Source organism: Canis aureus, chromosome 4 (genome assembly GCF_053574225.1).
Source record: "Canis aureus isolate CA01 chromosome 4, VMU_Caureus_v.1.0, whole genome shotgun sequence".
Lineage (NCBI taxonomy): Eukaryota > Metazoa > Chordata > Mammalia > Carnivora > Canidae > Canis > Canis aureus.
Window position 1 is genome coordinate 26,587,042 of NC_135614.1, and position 19,864 is coordinate 26,606,905.

Below are 19,864 nucleotides of genomic sequence, written 5' to 3' on the forward strand. Positions count from 1 at the left end.
GCTACTCTACTCATTTTGGGACTCACTATTACTTTTCTGTATCAAGTTAGCATTGACCTAAAGTCTATGTGACTGAATTTTGAATTCTTAACCACTACACCCTATTTCTGTCCCTGAATGTAGTGTAAGATTTTATGTGGTTGTTATATCAAATTTGTTGTCATAAGCATTAGTACAGGATTGGAATTCCATTTGTAACAGTCACAGCATCTAACAAAGCATCCCTTTTATTCCACCATTCTATGTGTACTGTATTTCTGAGCCATTAAAATTATTTATGTTCCTGTTTTTCAGTGGATGATTCAGCAGCCATACAAAGCAGCAACATTTTTTGGATGCATTGGGACAGATACATTTGGAGAGATCTTGAAGAAAAAAGCTGCTGAAGCCCACGTGGATGCTCATTACTATGAGCAAAACGAGCAAACAACGGGAACTTGTGCTGTGTGCATCACTGGTAGCAACAGGTCAGTTTAATTCCAGGGGAAGGTTTTTTACTAACTGGATATTTTCACAGCCGTAGACTCTGAATTCCAATCTGAATTTGGAATTTAGATCTCACGTTTTAAATTGCTTTTAGTGTTTTAATAACTCTTCTTTCTGATTTCATTTTCCTTTAAAAAAAAAAAAAAAACCTTGTACCTGTTTTTGTATTCATGAGGCATGTGAAATGAAAATTTTGAGATTATCTATTCCAGTCTAATTTTTGTAATTAGATCAGAAAAGGAAAATAAGGAAAATGTTTTATTCAGTGTCTTGTGATTTCTTGCTGAAACTGGGATGAAAAGAATGCTCTTTTTACCATATCCTGAGATTGGAATATTCAGATATAAGGACAGATACACACATGTATTTTACAACATATATAAAATACTATGTTCTATTTAGTGTCATATGAATTAGGTCATCTAAAGCATTTCTGACAAATAGTCCTCTCTCCATATCAGACAACCTCAGTTATGGGTAATACACCAGTCAAAAAACAATTCACTACATTTCTATATAATTTTACTTTTTAGAAAATTCTTCTTTATATAAACTTGAAATCTCTGTCTCAGGACTTTCCATATATTAGTTGTATTTATGCCTTTTGCAGCCACATGGAGGTTTTTCTTTAGTATATCCTTGCATTGTTACCACAGTGTTCATCAAACAGCCTTTTTTATCCTTTGCAAGGGAAAAACAAAATAACTTTTCTAGCTATTATATTATTAAAATTGGCAATGATGATCTCTTTCTAAATAGTGATTCACTAGAAATTTCACTTTCCTGATACATAGAAATATTTAGTGTGTCCTCCTCCATTCCTTGCCCTTCTTTCTCTCCTTTCTTATTTGCCTCTTGTCTTCCTTTATTTCCTCCCTACTGTCTCTTCCCCTTATTCCCTTCGTCTTTCTTTGCTCACTCCTTGACCTTTAGTAGATGTATGCTAAGCACCTGACACTCTCCTGGCCAGTAGTCATTAAATAACCAAAATATAGCTTTTTAAAATAATTAGGGTGCCAAAGTCATTTTTAAATCTTTCCTGTGATTTTATTTTTTTGTGTGTATAGGGAACTTTATCATTTAAGGTTTTAATAAATAAAACCACTTATTGTTCAAACATTGAAATATACTTATTTAGACCTTTTCCCTTTTCAGTTTTCCTAAAACCAACTTTAATATGCAGATACACTTTTCTGATTAGTGAGAAATAGGTCAAGTTTTGCCTGTTACCTCTCAGGCTAGTGTAAAATGGCTAAATTGTTTTTGTGTGCTAAATTGCTCTTTTAGAGAGAAGTTATGATGATATTAGGTTTCCCAGATGTCAAAAGCTTAACTAATATACTAATATTATGGTTACGGTGATTAGTAATGTTCAGGTGGTGTTGAAAGTCAAAAACTGGGGGGGAAACTCCCACTATCAAATTCATCATCAATCAAATTATAGAACCTCATAGATACGGATAAATTGTTTTGGATAGGGCTGATAACTCTTACTATTGCTATCCAAAATCTAGGAATCAAAGAATTGGGATAATGCAGTATCTTTTCAATTGAGGTTCTTGCTCTCCAGACTCTGAATCACATTCATTTCGATAGTGAGAATACTTACATGTTGGAGAAACTATCAAAGGATACTTTTATTATCAAAATAGAATTTCATAACTGGTACCAGAAGTGTTTGCCTTTTATTTTCATATATACCCATTTCTTTTTTTTTTTTTCCTTTTTTTTTTTTTTTTTTTTTTTTTTTTTTTTGTATATATATACCCATTTCTATCAAAATTTTGCTAACATCATGATTACTGAAATGCTTTTTATAAATTAGGATTATTATTCTTAACTTTGTAATATGCTAATACTTGCATATAAATATACTGATTCCTATTGTTCTTATTTTTAATAATCTAATGAGCATAAATTGAATTGATATCTTTCAGTAGTCATTTGGCATGTGGATGAGTAGAAATATGTTTTGGAAGAGTATCAGTTGTTTTTCTTAACAGAGAAACCATATTATAAAAATCTCAAGGGATAAAATGATGTATCTATTTTTGACCATGATTGTTCCCTTTTGATTAGAAAGAATGAAAAAATGGCAAGTTATTTTCTAATTTCTGGGTCAAAATGAGAAAGAAAATATTTTTATTAATTTGTACTTAGCATAAATAATTACTTTATTAACTTTAATTTTTGAACAATAACAAAAATTCCAATCTGGCACTTGTAGCAAGATTTTAAATCCAGTATCCTACTTAGATTTTTCAGCTGCAAAACTGGACCAATATTGGGAGTTTTCAACTATAGAAAACTAATTTTAATGTATTCTAGTCTTTAAAATGTTTTGGTTTGCAAATTAATACCTCATAGTAAATAGGGCCTACATTTCTTAGGTGTGTTTTGTGAAATTAATCCTATACTTAGCTTTTCAAGCATTAGTTTAAATAATCAATGTATATAGTATGTTGATACTTAAAAACTGAAGTGTTCAATTGTATATATGTATGTATATATCTTTTTTGCATAATTTTTTGGCATAGCAACATAATAGTTTAATTTCCCAACTGTATTTTGAACTACTAAAACATAGAAAATAGATAATCTCATCATTTTAGTACCAAAGGAAACATAAATTCCAGTTTCTCAAAATACCAGATGGTATTTAGAACAAGGATTGATATCTCTGTTTATCTCAAAGGCAACATAGAAGTCTCAAAAAGTGCTCAAAACAAATTTAATCTTATTTAATTTATTAATATCAGTGTATAGCAGTTTTGAAAAAATAAGAATTAAAATGTAAAACATAATTTGCAAAAAGTATTGCTAATTAATTGTAACAAAGTACATGACAATTTTAGCTACAGTATGAAAGCCTACTTGCTTTTTGTTGTTGTTTTAGGTCACTTGTAGCCAATCTCGCTGCTGCCAATTGTTATAAAAAAGAAAAACATCTTGATATGGATAAAAACTGGACACTGGTAGAAAAAGCAAGAGTTTATTATATAGCAGTAAGTATTTACCTGTTTCATATTTCTGGTACATAATTTATACTGTTAATTATAGTTTGTAATTGGATATACATTTTTAAATAGTTGTCTTTTACTTACCCTGCAAATGATTTACAGCATATGGTAGCTTCTCTATTACAAATACAGAACAGAAACATGATCATTCTATGGTAACATTATTTGTATTACTTAACATTCAAATCTACCTCCTTTTGGATACATTATACATAGATATTTCTTAACTAATTATCAGATTCCATATTAAATCCAAAGATCTTAAGGTCTTTTGAAATAATTCTACAGATTTACATTCTGTATTTTTAGGCTGCTTGTTGTGAATGGTGCATGCATTGTGTGGGAAAATATTAGTAGTATAAATATGCACTGCAAACAATTTGAGCTTATTTGCCTAAAAAATCTTAATTGCTGTTTATTCCATGGTAATTACCATGACACGTTTTAATTTAATATTTCAGAAACATTGATCGTGACAAATCTCTAAAATCTGGGACTAAGGGCAGCATGTAATTTGAATTATTAAATATTCTGACATAAAAATAATTGGTTTAAGAATTCTCTTCTAAAATAAGATGGTACTAAAAATCCCCCTCAATTTATCATCCCATGAATACTGTGTTTTTATTTAATATGAGTTAAATGTGCCTAATCACAAATAAGTAGATACCTATGAAAAATTAAAAATACCTCATATGCATATAATATATGCTTTTGATATAACAGCTGCTGCCATTCACTACCTGAGCTGTGAAACAGCTGCAAAGACGTGTAAAAAATTGATTATCCAGTAGGAGCATGTTTATTGAAAGTATAATTATTTCTTTCAGTCTAATGTTAATGTCTCCTACAGCATGTTTATGTTCACTGCTTTAGGCTTTACAAGGTTATTATTGATTCTTCTGTATAGAAAATCCTACCCCTTTATAATGTCAAGTAAATACATTGAGGGGATTTTATAGAGGAAAGTCATATTAGCTCTTTAGACAGCATGTGAGAAAACATTTCAGATAATTAAAAAAAAATTCCCTCTTGATTATTTTCTATTTTATTTCTCTAAATGGTCTAATTTTTTTGTTGTTTTCTTGGGAGTGTGTTTTTGTAGTGTGTTTCTTTCGGGGGAATTTCTGTGCTATTTCAAACGATTATACATTTGAAAGTCTGATTTTCATAGAACACATGGTCTAAAATTTGATATTATTTATATTGGCTATGAAGTATGACAATAATTATGGTAGAAAACTATATTTACCAGGCAATTATATTTCTATTTAGATATATGGCAGTTGGACTCCAAATTATGAGTGGAAACACTCAGTTTTAACAGTTATATATATCTACCATTAGCCAAGCCTGGATGAATAGGATGAATAGAATTTTTATAGGAGTATAGACCTATCTTGCAAACAATTTAGAGTTTCAAGAATTATGTACCATAGTGCATCGAGCCAACTTCAGGTAAAGTAGAATTCTTACAATAGTAATAACTACTTATATAAGTCCAGTTTTATATAAAATGTAGTGATTAATTTTGGGTCAAATTAATAAAGGAAATTGAATTATTTTTGAAACTTGTCAAAAAACAGCCAGAAACAAATATCAAAATGGATTCCAGCTGATATCTTTGTTAGTGCTTAGTTTCTATTTCAGCAATTTTATAAAAAGAATGGTGTTTCACATTGCCAAGTAAATAGTTTGTGGAGAGTTTGACTATTAAAATAGTTCATATAGGATACCTTGGATGCGGGATCCCTGGGTGGCTCAGCGGTTTAGCGCCTGCCTTCGGCCCAGGGCGTGATCCTAGAGTCCCGGGATCGAGTCCCACGTCGGGCTCCCTGCATGGAGCCTGCTTCTCCCTCTGCCTGTGTCCCTACCTCTCTCTCTCACTGTGTCTCTCATGAATAAATAAGTAAAATCTTTACAAAAAAATAAAAAAGGATACCTTGGATGCTGTATATTCTATAACTATCTTGCTATTTACTAAGAGCGTAATTCTTATTAAAATCTGTGTACTCTCTTCTGAAGTGTAATGATATTTGTATAAAGATGTTCTGCCATTCTTTTATTATTTCTTAATTTAATTTTTTAATGTTTTAATTTTTTATTTAAATTCTAGTTAGTTTAAGAAATAAATAAATTCTAGTTAGTTAACATACAGTATAATATTAGTTAGTTTCAGGAGCAGGATTTAGTGGTTCATCATTTACGGATAATACCTTTGCAGTTCTTTTAAACCTTTAATTTCCTTTGAGGCCAGAATATCCAGTGTAGCCTTTTCTTTAGTAGATGCTTAAACCACAAGTTTTGATTGAGTAGATATATCTGTACTCATTTCAACAAATTAGTTGGGTTCCTCCATATTGGTTCTGTAGAGTCAGCAATCTTCTCACAGTATCATTATAAACTACTGAGGTTTAACAAGTTAAAATTCTAGGAACTCTTTAATTTCAGAATTTCTTGGTCCAAGGAAGCATCTCAGTATATCTATTCAACAAATTTCCATAATTAAGACATCTGTCTGCATTATGTAAACCAGTTTTACATACTCCGCTCTTCTTTCCATGATTTCATAAATTAATAATGGTCATGAGCATTGAGAAAATCCAAAACCTTGATCACTTTCTCTGTCATGTAATTCAGTCAATCTACAATGCAGAGTTCACATCAAAAATTTTGCTGACAGGGGATCCCTTGGTGGCTCAGCAGTTTAGCGCCTGCCTTTGGCCCAGGGCGCAATCCTTGAGAGTCCTGGGATCTAGTCCCACGTCGGGCTCCCGGCATGGAGCCTGCTTCTCCTCTGCCTGTGTCTCTGCCTCTCTCTCTCTCTTTCTATCATGAATAAATAAATAAAATCTTTAAAATAAAAAAAAAAATTTGCTGACAAAAAGCTGAAATGAAATATGGATATATCAACATTTTCTTTTGGTTTATGTAAATGTTTACGTCTTCTTTTATCTTCATAGGAGGTGTTCCATTTATAGCATGTAATCTCAGTTTACCCTGTTTAGACCAAATTCCCAAACTCCTTGCTAATATGTGATTAAGAGTTATTGGTTATAGTGATAGCTAATTGCATTTTTGAAAAAATAAATTTCAGGTGTTCTTCATCTTAGCATTAGGATTTAAATATTTGCACTCTATCCTATAACTATAATCCTCACAGTCTTGTTTCTCTATTTAAATGAGTTAAATGCTTCACCACCACCAATTATTTACCCAGTCTTCCCATTCCTTTATTGTTTAACTTTGAATGTCCCTCATTTGGCTGCATTTTGTTCTCACTTTCCCCCCAGAGCTTCTCCATTCTTGAGATCTTACTGACTTCTTGTTGCTTTGTACAAAAACAACTTGTTTGGTGTAGTATTTCGTGAAACAAAGTACTACTATGTAGATAATGCTTCATTTTCCAGCACTTTTTGTGGGACCTGAGCCCAGGTTGATTTTTATTTCTGTTCTTTATTATTTCCTTATTCTGTTTACTTTAGATTTAATTTGCTCTTCTACTCCTCCTCTTCTGTCAACCCATCCCCCATTCTTGCTCTACCTGTTCTTTGTTTCTTAAGGTGGAAGAATAATTCATTGATTTGAGACTTTTCTACTGTAGACATTTAGTGCTATAAATTTCCTGTAAGAACCGGTTTGGCTACATCCCCCAAATTTTAATGTCATGTTTTCATTTTCATTCAGCTTATAAAATTTTCTACTTTCTCTTTTACTTTCTTCTTTGACTCCTGAGTTATTTAGAAACCTGTTGTTTATTTTCTAAATATGGAGATTTCCCAGAGATCTTCCTTTTGCTCCTGTTATGGATTTGTATATTCCTCTTTACAGTTCTATCAGATTTTTCTTCAGTGTGTTTAAACTCTGTTATTAGGTGCCTAAAGGTATAGAATTGATTATCTGACCCACTTGCCATTTTGAAATATTTATTCCTGGTATTGTTCCCATAACTATTTTGTCTGATACTCTCATATTAATAAAGCCAATCCAACTTTTTTTTTACTATTGATATCTTCTCCCACCCTTTTAGTAATCATTTGTGTTTTTATTTACAGTGTATCTCTTGTAGACAACATATTGTTAAGTCTTAATTTTTGTCCAGCCTGACAATGTCTACCTTTTAACTGGAATGTTTTTACCATTACCATTAATGTGATTATTGATATGGTTAGATTTTAGTTCATCATCTTTGTATTTGTTTTCTGTTTGTCCTGTTTGTCCTTCATTCTGTTTTTTCTCCTGCCTTCTTTTAGGTTAATCCAGTACTTCTATTTCTTTCATTGCCTTAATATCTCTGTTTTTCTTTCTTTTAGTGACTGCATTAGGGTTGAGTATATATATATACCTAGATATATATTCAATAGATATATATAGAGAGATATATACTCAACCCTATCTCTATCTATCTATCTATCTATCTATCTATCTATCTATCTATATTTAGGGTATATATATATATATATATATATATATATATATATATATAGTATATGTCTTTAACTCATCACTGCCTTCATTTTTTTTTTTTTGTATTAAGTAAGCTTTCTGTCCAGTGTGGGTCTCGAACTCATAACCCTGAGATCAAGAGATGCATCCTAAAAAAGAGAGAGAGAGAGAGATGCATCCTCTACCAATGGAGCCTTCACATAATGCTATAAACTTTCACATACAGTAGAAGAACCTTACAATAGCATAATTCAGTTTCACCTCTCCAAGCCTTTATGCTATCATTGTCACATTTTCCTTTTTTTTAATTTTGTTTTTTTAAAAATATTTTTTATTTATTCATGAGAGGCACAGAGAGAGAGGCAGAGACATAGGCAGAGGGCAAAGCAGGCTCCCTGAGGGAACTCGATCCCTGAACTTAGGGATCACGCCCTGAGCCAAAAGCAGAGCTTAACCACTGAGCCATCCAGGCACCCCAAATTTTAATTGTTTTTGAACAGCTTTATTAATATATAATTAACATACCATACAACAGACAAATTTTACTTTTACTTGTGTTATAAACACTATAACACATAATTTTTGTTTAAATTGTCAAATATCTTTTAAAGATATTTCAACAATTAAAAAACATATTTACTCATTTAATTACCACTTCCAGTTCTCTTCATTCCTTTGCTTAGAATTAGATTTCCATCTGGTATAATTTTCCTTCTGCCTAACGAACATTTTTAGCATTTCATATATTTGGGTCTGTTGGTGATGAATGCTTTCAGCTTTTGTATGTTTGAAAACATCTTTATTTCACCTTTATTTTTAAAAGAGATTTTTGCCAGTTCTAGGTTGACAGTTTTTTGTCTTTCAGTACTTGAAAAATGTTGCTTTACTGTCTTCTCATTTGAGTTGTTTTTGATGAGAAATCTGACATCCATACCTTTATTCCTTTGCATGTAACAATTCACACACCCCTAACCCTGGCTGCTGTTAAAATTTTTTATTTATTACTGGTTTTGATCAATTTGGTGATATTGTACCGTAGTGTATTCTTTTTCATGTTTCTTATACTTGGGGTTTAACTTCTTACAGCTGTGGATTTATAATTTTTATTATGTTTGGAATCTTTTCAGCCATTATTTTAAATATATTTTCTGCCCAGCTGCCCCCCACCTTTGGGTTTCAAGTTACCCATGAAGTTGTCTCATAGCTCAGTGATACCACCCTTTTCCTTTTTTTGGATTCTTTTTTTTTTTTCCTCTGTGTTTTACTTTGGATAGTTTCTTTTGCTATGCCTGCTAGTTCACTAATATTTTCCCGTATAGTATGAACTATCATTAATCCCATCCAGAGTATTCTTCATCTCATTTGTTATTTTCATATCTATAAGATTGATTTGGGTCTTTTATTTCTTCTTTGTCTCTACTTTGGACACATAAAATACAGTTAAAAGAACTATTTTGATGTCTTTCTCTGTTACTTCTTTACATCTGTGTTGATTCTGGAGTAGTTGTAAGGATTGATTATCCTCCTTATTGAGGATTGTGTTTTCCTTTCTCTTTGTAGGTGCAGTGATCATTAGCTATCATTGATAAATCTTCTTGAGGTTTTTTTCTGGGATGCAGTTATGTTACTTGGAGCAAGCCTGATGCATTTTGATCTTGCTTTTATGACTCGTTAGGTGAATCCAGAGTAGAATTCATTTAATGGCAGTCGTTTCTTAATCAGGAACAATTCCCCCCGCTTAGGGACATTTGGCAAAATCTGGAGATATTTATTATAGTGATGAGCGAGTGTTGCTACTAGTAAATATAGGACAGGAATATTGGTAAGTATCCTATAGTGTATGAGACAGCACTCCACAATAAAGGATTATCCAGTTCTAAGTATCAGTAGAGCCAAGGTTAAGAAACTCTGGTCTAAAGCTACATGTTCCCTGCTACTGAGGCAACACTTTGCTGTGCTCTATGCAATGCCCCGTTATTAATGATATTTCCTGCTCTAGATGGTGGAAACAGGCACTGTTCCCAGAATTGCATATGCTCAGGCACTGTTTCCTCTAATTCTTTTCCCTCTCATTCTTTTGGATGGCTCATTCCTAGGTTCTGATCTGATGAATGTTGGAGAGGAATCTGCAGATTTCCAGTTTTCTCTACTGTCCTAACCTCTGCACTCTAACTTCTCTATTCTTCCCATCATTAGCTCCATCTCCCTAACTCCCTGGGCTCTGCCCTTCCCAGTGCTGGGTCTGGTGCTTTTAGCCTGGGAACTCTCACAAAACAATACTTATCCAGTGTTAGGGCTCACCTAGATGGTTTCCCATCTCTCAGAGATCACTATTTTTCCTCCTTGATGTCCATGGTTTTAAAAACCATTGTTGCATGCATCATGTTTGTGTTTGTTTTTGTTTCATGATGGAGGATATATATATACACACACACAATCCCTGTTTTTCCACTGTCTTCTGCTTTGCATTGTTTTTAGAAAGGAAGTCATTCCTATTGTTTTTCCATATCTATCCCTATCTATCTAACTGCTTTTAAGATTTTTTGTCATTGGTTTTAAGCAATTTTATTATGATGTTACCTTGGTATTGTTTTCTTTCTATTTCTTGTGAATGTGGTTTATTCAGTTTAGAAATTTTTCTGTAAATATTTTCTCTCTCCAACACTATCTCTTCTTGGAAAGTCCAAGTAATATTAAGCCACTTGAAATGTTCCTTACCTTAGTATACTCTTTTAATTTTTTTCTTTGTCTTCTTCATTTTGTATAATTATCATTACTGTGTCTTAAACTTATAATTTCTGTTACAATGTCTAATCTGCCATGAATCCCATCCAGTGTATATTTTATCTTAGACATGATAATTTTCGTACCTGGATATTTGATTTGGGCCTTGTTCATTCCTGCCATGACTACTTTACATACTCATGTTGCCATCTCTCTCTCTCTCTCTCTCTCTTTTAAAGATTTTATTTATTTGACAGCGAGAACACAAGCAGGGGGAGCAGCAGAGAAAGAAAGAGAAGTAGATTTCCCACTAAGCAGGGAGCCTGATACAGGGTTCAATCCCAGGACCCTGCGATCATGACTTGGGCTGAAGGCAGGTGCTTAACCGACTGAGTCACCCAGGCACCCTGCCATCTCTCAGTTTTAACTTAGGTAGTATAGTCATAACAACTGTTTTTAATGTCCTTGTCTACTAATTTTTTTTTTTCTGGTTCTTACTTTGACATTGGGTTTTTTCGTTATGCCAATATACTGAAGACTCAGTTGGAAACCCCTGCAGATCTCAAGTTCTGATTTCACATCTCTTCCTTTTATCACCTCTGTCCTGTCCCTATCTGGACTAGCATGTGCTGACCTCCGTAGCCTCTCCAAGTGGAGACAAATGACTCTACTTAAAGCTCTCTCCTTCTGAACTACAGGTTAGAAGTTGTCTTTAGGGAGTTTGAGCAATTGTAAGAGTCACCTTATTTCATTCCGTGTTTGATTATTATTCAGTGTCTAAAGATTGTTTCAAATGGGTCCCCCCCCCCAATTTTTATAATTGTTTAAGTTTAAATTGTTTAAGTGTAAATCCATTCCCTGTTACTCTATCTTGATTGGAAACTGAAATCCCCACGTTGATTTTTCTTTTACCTTTCTTAGATGACTCTCTTTTTCTGCAAGATTGCCTTTCTTTCACTTTGAATTTGAATATGTTAATAACATGACCATGATTTATCTCCCTCTCTATTGTTCTATACCAACTTTCATGGAACATTATATTTATTTCAAACTGCAGATTTAGTTCTCAGTTAACCTCTTTAGTTTTTTTCTTTCCCTGTACCCAAATTTTATTTTTCCTTCCTTGAGCTATTTGAAAGCTAGATTGACAAAAACTATCACTCATAAATGTGTTACAGGGAATAATCAAGTAACAGCAAAACTTTCAAGTTTTGGTGAGATGAGTTTTACAATTTTTTTTAGGGAGTGGGGAGCGGAGGGAAAGAGAGAGAGTCTGAAGCAGGCTCCATGCCCAGCACAGAGCCCCACATGACCTGAGATCATTACCTGAGCCAGAATCAAGAATTACAGTTAATGACTAAGCTACCCAGACACTCTGAGAAATGAGTTTTAAATTGGTCTTGAGGTTGATTCAACTTCATAAGTTCCCCCAAACTATTATTCTAGATTCTTTAAAATTCTTCCGTTACCATTTTATCAATTAAAAATAATTTTTAAAATTCTCATCTAATAAATATATGGTAGTTTATGTATAATTACTAATGTTAGTAATTTTTTCTAATCTTTTCAGTCAGCCCTTTATAGTGTTTTAGACTACATTGTGAATACAATGAGATTTTACATAGAAATCTATGCATTATTTCTAATAACATTCCAACTTTCAAATACCAGTCAGCTTGCAAGTTTAGGGAGAGTTTTAAACTTCAGAGTTTGGAACACCTGGGTGGCTCAGCGTTGGAGCATCTGCCTTTGGTTAAAGGCTTGGTCCTGGAGTCCCAGGATTGAGTCTCACATCGAGCTTCCTGCATGGAGCCTGCTTCTCCCTCTGCCTATGTCTCCGCCTCTCTCTCTCTCTCTGTCTCTCATGAATAAATAAATAAAATCTAAAAGAAAATAAACTTCAGAGATTAACATATTTAAGAAATATGTTTATCAAAAATTTTCACTACCTTGTGACTTATCTGACATAAATTTAACTAGATGTGTGCCCTTTTTTACTGATTAAAAATTAAGCACTTTAAATGAAAGAATAGAGAATCATAGTTCGTCGATCATTGTCTGAGAATATGGGATTTGTAGTTTGAATTTTCTTTCGGCAATGATGTTTATTTTCTTCTTCCTGTGATTGTTCCAGTCCCATGGCTGATTACAGATCTCCTTTTCCTTCTCTCTATTTATTTTATAACTCTGTCTTGACCACTTAGCTCTTTACAGCCTAGAATCCTACCATTTTGAGGAATATGGTTTTGTGAGAGTAGGGTGTTCAAGAAAGTGCTACTAATGTTTGCCTCTGGAATAAAAGAAGGTATGATTATAAATGAGTGGAAGACACATGTTGGAGAAGTTTACAGCCTTGGAAAAATGGAATAGAGTTCATAGTTTGAAAGAAATAGGAGTATTTGTATATAAAGGACAAGTAATAATCACTATTTGAGTTTTACATCTCTTATTTTGTTTGGCCTCGTTGGGTTTTCTACTAAAATTTTTAATGTTGGGCAGCGCGGGTGGTTCAGCAGTTTAGCGCTGCCTTCAGCCCAGGGCATGATCCTGGAGACCCGGGATCAAGTCCCACGTCGGGCTTCCTGCATGGAGCCTGCTTCTCCCTCTGCCTGTATCTCTGCTTCTCTCCTCTCTCTCTCTCTCTCTCATGAATAAATAAATAAAATCTTAAAAAAAAATTTAATGTTGCCATGAGTAATAATTTATCTTAGCAGAACTGTTGTTTAGACTCAGTTACAGTTAAATATCTTTGTCAGTTATCTGAAAGCAATGACCAACATCCTTAAAATGAGGTATTATTTGATAAATTGTAAGAATTATAGTCTAAGAGAGCATATATTTGAAAATTTTCTTTTAGAAATGTTTTATATGAATGTTTGTTGACAAATTAGAACAAATGTATAATAAAATATGTAATTACTATTTTTTAGGTTTTTCTTATCTTTTGATAATATTTACCAAAAGATGTTTACAAGTAAAACTTTGTTAAGAATTCTAAAATTTATTTTGATTATGCTCAAAATTTAGTATGATATTCCTAGCTCTGTTGTGAAAAGATTTGAAAAAGGTTCTAGGGAAAGTGAGTAGATTTGTCTTATAATGATAACCTAATAGATACTTGAAGTAATATAAAGAGAAATGAAAGATAACTATTACTTTAATATGTATGTTTGAGATTTTTAGTCCCCCCCACAAAATTAAAAAACATCTGGACAGTTGAAGATACAAAAGTTTTACTGACTTGTGGACAGTTACTTAAACTCATTGTCTTAAATATTTAATAGTCCCTGGCAAAAGGCTTTATAATATTATCTTTTGAAGCTGTACTTTTATAATGAATATACTTTGGCAGAGTAAGTAAACTAATGGAATTTAAAAAAAAATAAAGCTGTTTAGTAAATGACAACTGATTTAATGATATCACAATTCTTTATGAAACATTTAGTTAGAATTCAAAACACTTCTTGGAATTTATTAATTAATCTTTATAACATTCTTCTGAGATTATTGCTTAAGGAGATAGGGCTGAACTACCCACTGACTTTTCATTTTTTCTGTGTTCTAAATGTAGTTTTCAACCTTATATATTGGAACTCTCATGATATTAGTCAAATCAGTGATCATCATTTGGATTTGATCTTGTATTTTTTTTTTAAGATTTTATTCATTTATTCATGAGATACACAGAGAGGAGAGAGAGAGAGAGGCAGAGACACAGGCAGAGGGCGAAGCAGGCTCCATGCAGGGAGCCTGACGTGGGACGTGGGACTCTATCCCAGGTGTCCAGGAACAGGCCCTGGGCTGAAGGCGGCACTAAACTGCTGAGCCCCCCCAATCTTGTAGTTTTTGCTCAAGTTTTTGACCATCCTATTCTGCACTGCTTCATTAATTTCATTAGGGGTTACTTTGAATTGTTAAGTCTTTATTTGGAAACACCCTTGCAGATGCCCTTAAATAATATAAACTCAAAAAAAAAAAAAAAGAGAGAGAGAGAGAAGAAATATGTAAAGGGTTTCTTTTCCCCCTCTGTTGAGCATTTTGTGTTTCGTATAATTCCTGACACTTGGAATACCCAAATCTTTGTCATACAGTGGTTTAAAACTTTATGTGCCAACTATGTGGTAAAGACATTTTTCTTTGCCTCAGATATAATATAGAGAATACAAGAGAAAGATTGTTAATTATGTTTCTTCTTAAAAATTAGCATTAAAGTTCAATTTTTAACTATAAAGAATTTTCCATGTGTGTATTGATGTTCAGGGAACTGCACAAATGATTAATGTTTTTACTTCTTCCTATAGGGACAGTCTTTGATTCTTGCTAGAAAATTTTTCAAATGAGAGTGTGATTATAGAAATCCTATTTGTATTCATTTTTAATTTCTCTTTCTCTAGATTTGGGGGGCATGTTAAATGCTTATAATATTATCACTTTTTTAGACTAATATTTTGTGATTTTTATAGATTAATATTTTCTCCAAGTAGTGTAATTTACTCCTGTATTCCTGTAATTTTTGTTAAGTCTTATTTTGGCAAGTTATCAAATGCAAAACTCTAATAAGGGGAAACAATCTATGGAATATTACAGTAAGATTATTGTTAGATAAATAGAATAATCTTTTCACTCTGTAGAAGTAAGATAGTATTGGTTAAAGAAGTTAAAGATAAAGATCGGACATTTTTGTGTTTTGGACTTGTGGCATTATAATGAGGCCCTGGAATTTTATGTGAGGTTAGAAACCACACTATGTGCTAATTGCCGTAGAATGGCAAGAAAATAAACATGTGTATAGCACTTAGTTGTTAAGACAGTAGGCCCTTATACAGAGCCCCAAATGAATTAACAAACCATCTACTGAAATGTTTCCACTTCCATGTACTTTATTTATATATTTCAGACCAGTCAGCAATTGACTGAGAAGATGAAATGTTTACTAAATCTCTTTAATAAACATGATTAAGAGAGGAAAACTTATAAACATGATGGCAGTATACATTTTTATGTGTTGTCATATCTTTGAAATTTTATGTAAGTTGGACATAAATAGTCTAGTATCTGTATGTATAAGTCTGTTTTTCAACATATTTTTCTCTGCACATTATAGAGCCTTTATAGCTTATATAACTTAACTCATGTGTTCTGTTGTCTCTATTCTAGATGAATAAAATTGGCTTTAATCTTTTTATAAAAGCTTTACCGAGATATTTATATACTGTAAGTTCACCTGTTTAAAGTGTACAATTCAGTGATTGTTAGAATATGTACAGAGTTCTGCAATCATTACCATAATCTAATTTTAGAACATTCACATTACCATAGAAAGAAACTTTGTACCCATTAGCAGTTATTCCCCATGGCCCCTGGATTCAGTCTTATATCTACATCTCTCATAATAATTTCAATGATATTCAGGTATTATGGCTACAGATGATATAATTGTTCTTAAATAAACAAATAATCTATGTCTTTGTTCTCTGACGTATGTAATGGAAGTCATAATAAGTCTATTTTGATTTCTTACTGCTATGTATTTCTCTTTTGCAGGCACTGTAAAAAGAGTCTTTCAAGCTTTTGTTATTTATTTGTTCTAGATATAACTGTTTTGGGGTCAGTTCTTTAAAATGTCAATTTTTTTATTTGGATGGATGACATACAGTAGATGAAGTTTTTAAAATATATATATTTGGTAAAGTGGGATGAAAAAATAAAAAGCATTTCCCTTCCAGTACTTAGGAAGGCAAGTTTATATATAAATTCATATTTGCTGTTACCCAATTTGAGACCAATACAGGTTTCTCAGCTGTTAAGTATAGCACATTTGTCTTTAACCTCTTGTATCCATCATGTGTTTTCTCTTTACCCCTTAGAACTAGCTCCTGGAAGCAGGAAGGGACTTCCCCTCTAGACTTCTAGGACATATTAATACTATCTTTTTCTCTGACATTGTCCTGATATTAGCAAATCCTAGATAGTTATAAGATGTTATAAAAGACAGATTGCTGCTTTTCCAAATTGTGTTCCTCTTGTCCTCCATACAGATTTCTGGCGCCAGTTTTTCTAGTCATTTTGATATTCTTTTTTCAAAGTCTTTCTTCATTCTATAAAGAATTTAAGATGATATTATATCATTATAGTATTGTTAAGTTTAAAGGAATGTCAAAAACAATCAAATAGAACATAAAATGTACAATAACCCACCAAAAATTTCCTAGTTCAACTATTGTAGAAAGATACGCATGTAATAAAGTAAAAGAGCATCATCTATTTCATTATTCATTCCTCAAAAATATTTTTACACTTACATAGCTTCTTGTAAGGTTAACATTTATTTATTTAATTTGACATCTGTAATAAACTAAATTGAATCTTTAGAATATTATTTTACTTGTGAATATAGCTAGCATTTCTCAGGTAGATTGATATTCTTAGAGTGGTAGTTTTTAATCTTGTCTTAGTTTTGAACCCTCCCAGAAAAATTTATTTACTCATAAATTGTTCATTTAATTTTTGGAAGTTTATAGATTTGAAAAGACTTTTTGCTAATTCTTGGAGACCAGGTCAAGAACCTCTGTCATAGTAAATAGTGAATTAAATTGATACATAGTCTAGTTACAGTTCCATATTAAAAATTGTCTTTTCTGAATTTCCAAAACTTTTCCGATTGTGAATATATATTTACTTTCTTCAATTAAGAATTGATTTTTGTAAAAATATATTAGAGTGGGGAGTCAGATTCAGTAGTGAGATAATGTGGTTTCAGGCCAATGATAAACAGAATTCTGTAACATTCAAATATCTTCATTTGCTTTCTCCTAAGAATATGTGTATATTTCGACTACCTTAATTAACCAACAGCTTTTATTTATTTATTTTTTTAATTTTTATTTATTTATGATAGTCAGAGAGAGAGAGAGAGAGAGAGAGGCAGAGACATAGGCAGAGGGAGAAGCAGGCTCCATGCACCGGGAGCCCGATGTGGGATTCGATCCCGGGTCTCCAGGATCGCGCCCTGGGCCAAAGGCAGGCGCCAAACCGCTGCGCCACCCAGGGATCCCAACAGCTTTTAAATACTGTTGCTCTTTTATAAATATTCCGTTATGTCTGTCATGGTGGTCATTGTGATATTTTTAGGTAGACTTGTAGCATTTTCTCTTTCTCAAATGAGCTGAATTGGGACTATACTTTGTGGGAAGTTTTTTATAAAGTATGTAGACATTGCTAAGAATTGGAATGTCCACTGACTTATTAGTTTCACAGATGCTTCCATAATACTTAGTGTACTCTTGGGTATATTAAATTACCATATCCTGACAGGAATCCTGAAACATGCCATTCTTATATAGCCATATTTCTGAGAACTAATGCAGGGTATCAGCGAACCATATCTGACATGCCATGTTAATTTCCATAACTATTATTACTGGAGTTGGTAGTATTTCTAAGGCATAAAAAATCTTAATAAACCTACCAAGTAAAAAGGTAAAATATCTGCCTTATCATTAGGTTTCCAATTATGACTTCCTTCAAGCTCAGTTAACTCATTTCAAAAATAATCAGAAACATCTTTTTTCTGCTGTCATGGATTATAAAATAGTTATTTAAGTATCCAGTATATCAAAACACAATATTTTGATTTATTCTATTTTCATTGTGTCTAGTGTTCATATTGTGAATGAGAACCTCATTCTGCCATCTCATAACATATTTACGTATACATATGATTTCTGCCATAAGTAGAAAAGAAGCAGCTGACAGATACATAGGTTAATTTGCTTTTTAAAATTGCAGCAAGTTGTTCTGTGATTCTTTTGTGTGTTTGGGGCTATTTCGTAGAGAAAGAATTTGTCAAGCAACATTTAAGGAACATTGGCCTTTTGTACCCTTTTCTAAATAAACTTAAACAGAAACCTGTCAACTCAATAATAAAATATTTCTTTGTAAATTCTCACCTGTAAATTATTGATAATGTAAGGAGCACCTTTTTCATCCTCACATCCCCTTCCCCTCTACACAGCTTTTAGATTGTAGATAAACTTCCCAGCTCAGTAATTAACTGAGCTCAGTCATTGCACCCCATATCATGTGATTTTTTTTTTCCAGTGGAATACATTATTAGAGCACTTACCCAGCCAGTCTAGCTGCAGCAGCCCAGGCGGCAACAGCAGTGCCATTTTTCACAAAGAAAATGTTGAACAGGAGCCAAATGTTTGGTGGCAGTCTGTTGCTAGGAAATCAAGGTCCTGAGGCGATTAATGACAAAGCAAGCAATAACAAGAAGGCAGAATTACAGATTTAAAAGAGAAAAAAGTGGTTGGTGTTATAATTACCCAAAGAAATCCGCACTCATTAAATTGGCTGTTTTTATGATTGACTTTAATTGGAGGTTAGCTCAGATATTTAGCTCCTTTCCCACCCCTTTAAACACACACAGGCACATAATCTGTAGAACTGCAGACTTGTTTTTCTAAGCATTGAGAGGAGCTTGCCCTGTAATTTGATCCCCACTGACAGATGCATTTTCTATGCTGCCATTTTGAATTAACCTATTGTAGAACAATTTTCTTCAGCCCTGTTGAATAAAACATCCAGTCTGATTACCTCCGATGGATTTGATAGAGTAAAAGAATGTACTTCTCATTGAAGTAGATTGTTTGCATGGACTCTACTGATTTTGAACTTTGCCAATAAGCACAATCATTTGTAATAAATTTTCAAAGAAATTTGTGGGGAAAGGTAATGAGAGTCACCGTTTCATAGTTTAATGTTTGGGCACCTGCATCAAAACAGTACTAGTCTTACAAGATTGTTATTTTTCCAATAAGATGTTCATAGACATTTAAAAATTTTTTTCTGAATCTCCATTTAGACTGTTGATATTTTTAGGAATAGAATCTTCTATTTATGTGCTCTAAAACGATCATTTCCTCCCCACCAACAGTGTTTTAATTACAGGACTCAATGTGACTCAAAGCACTCAGTTATAAAAAAATATTTTATAATTTTTTTAATTATAAAAAATATTTTAATATATAAAATATTTAAAATGATGTTAAGATCTGCTCATTTCAGTCTGTGACGTGTTTAAAAAATAATTTTTTATTTGAATTTTCTGGGATTTGATAAAGCATATTACCAAAAAAGCATTGATTAGTTTTCCCGTACAATACCAGAGGAAGCATCACAGTTTA

General features: G+C 32.6%; 1 protein-coding gene across 12 annotated transcripts in view; it reads left to right on the forward strand.

Annotated features, from left to right (window-relative positions):
• The window catches only part of ADK (adenosine kinase), a 505,936-nt gene that overhangs the window by 245,477 nt on the left and 240,595 nt on the right, over window positions 1-19,864 (forward strand). For all 12 annotated transcript variants that reach the window (XM_077895077.1, XM_077895086.1, XM_077895079.1 and 9 more), the window contains 2 exons: window positions 295-467; window positions 3,383-3,491. In XM_077895077.1, coding sequence (XP_077751203.1) covers window positions 295-467; window positions 3,383-3,491 — 282 coding nt within the window. The remainder of the gene's footprint in view (window positions 1-294; window positions 468-3,382; window positions 3,492-19,864) is intronic.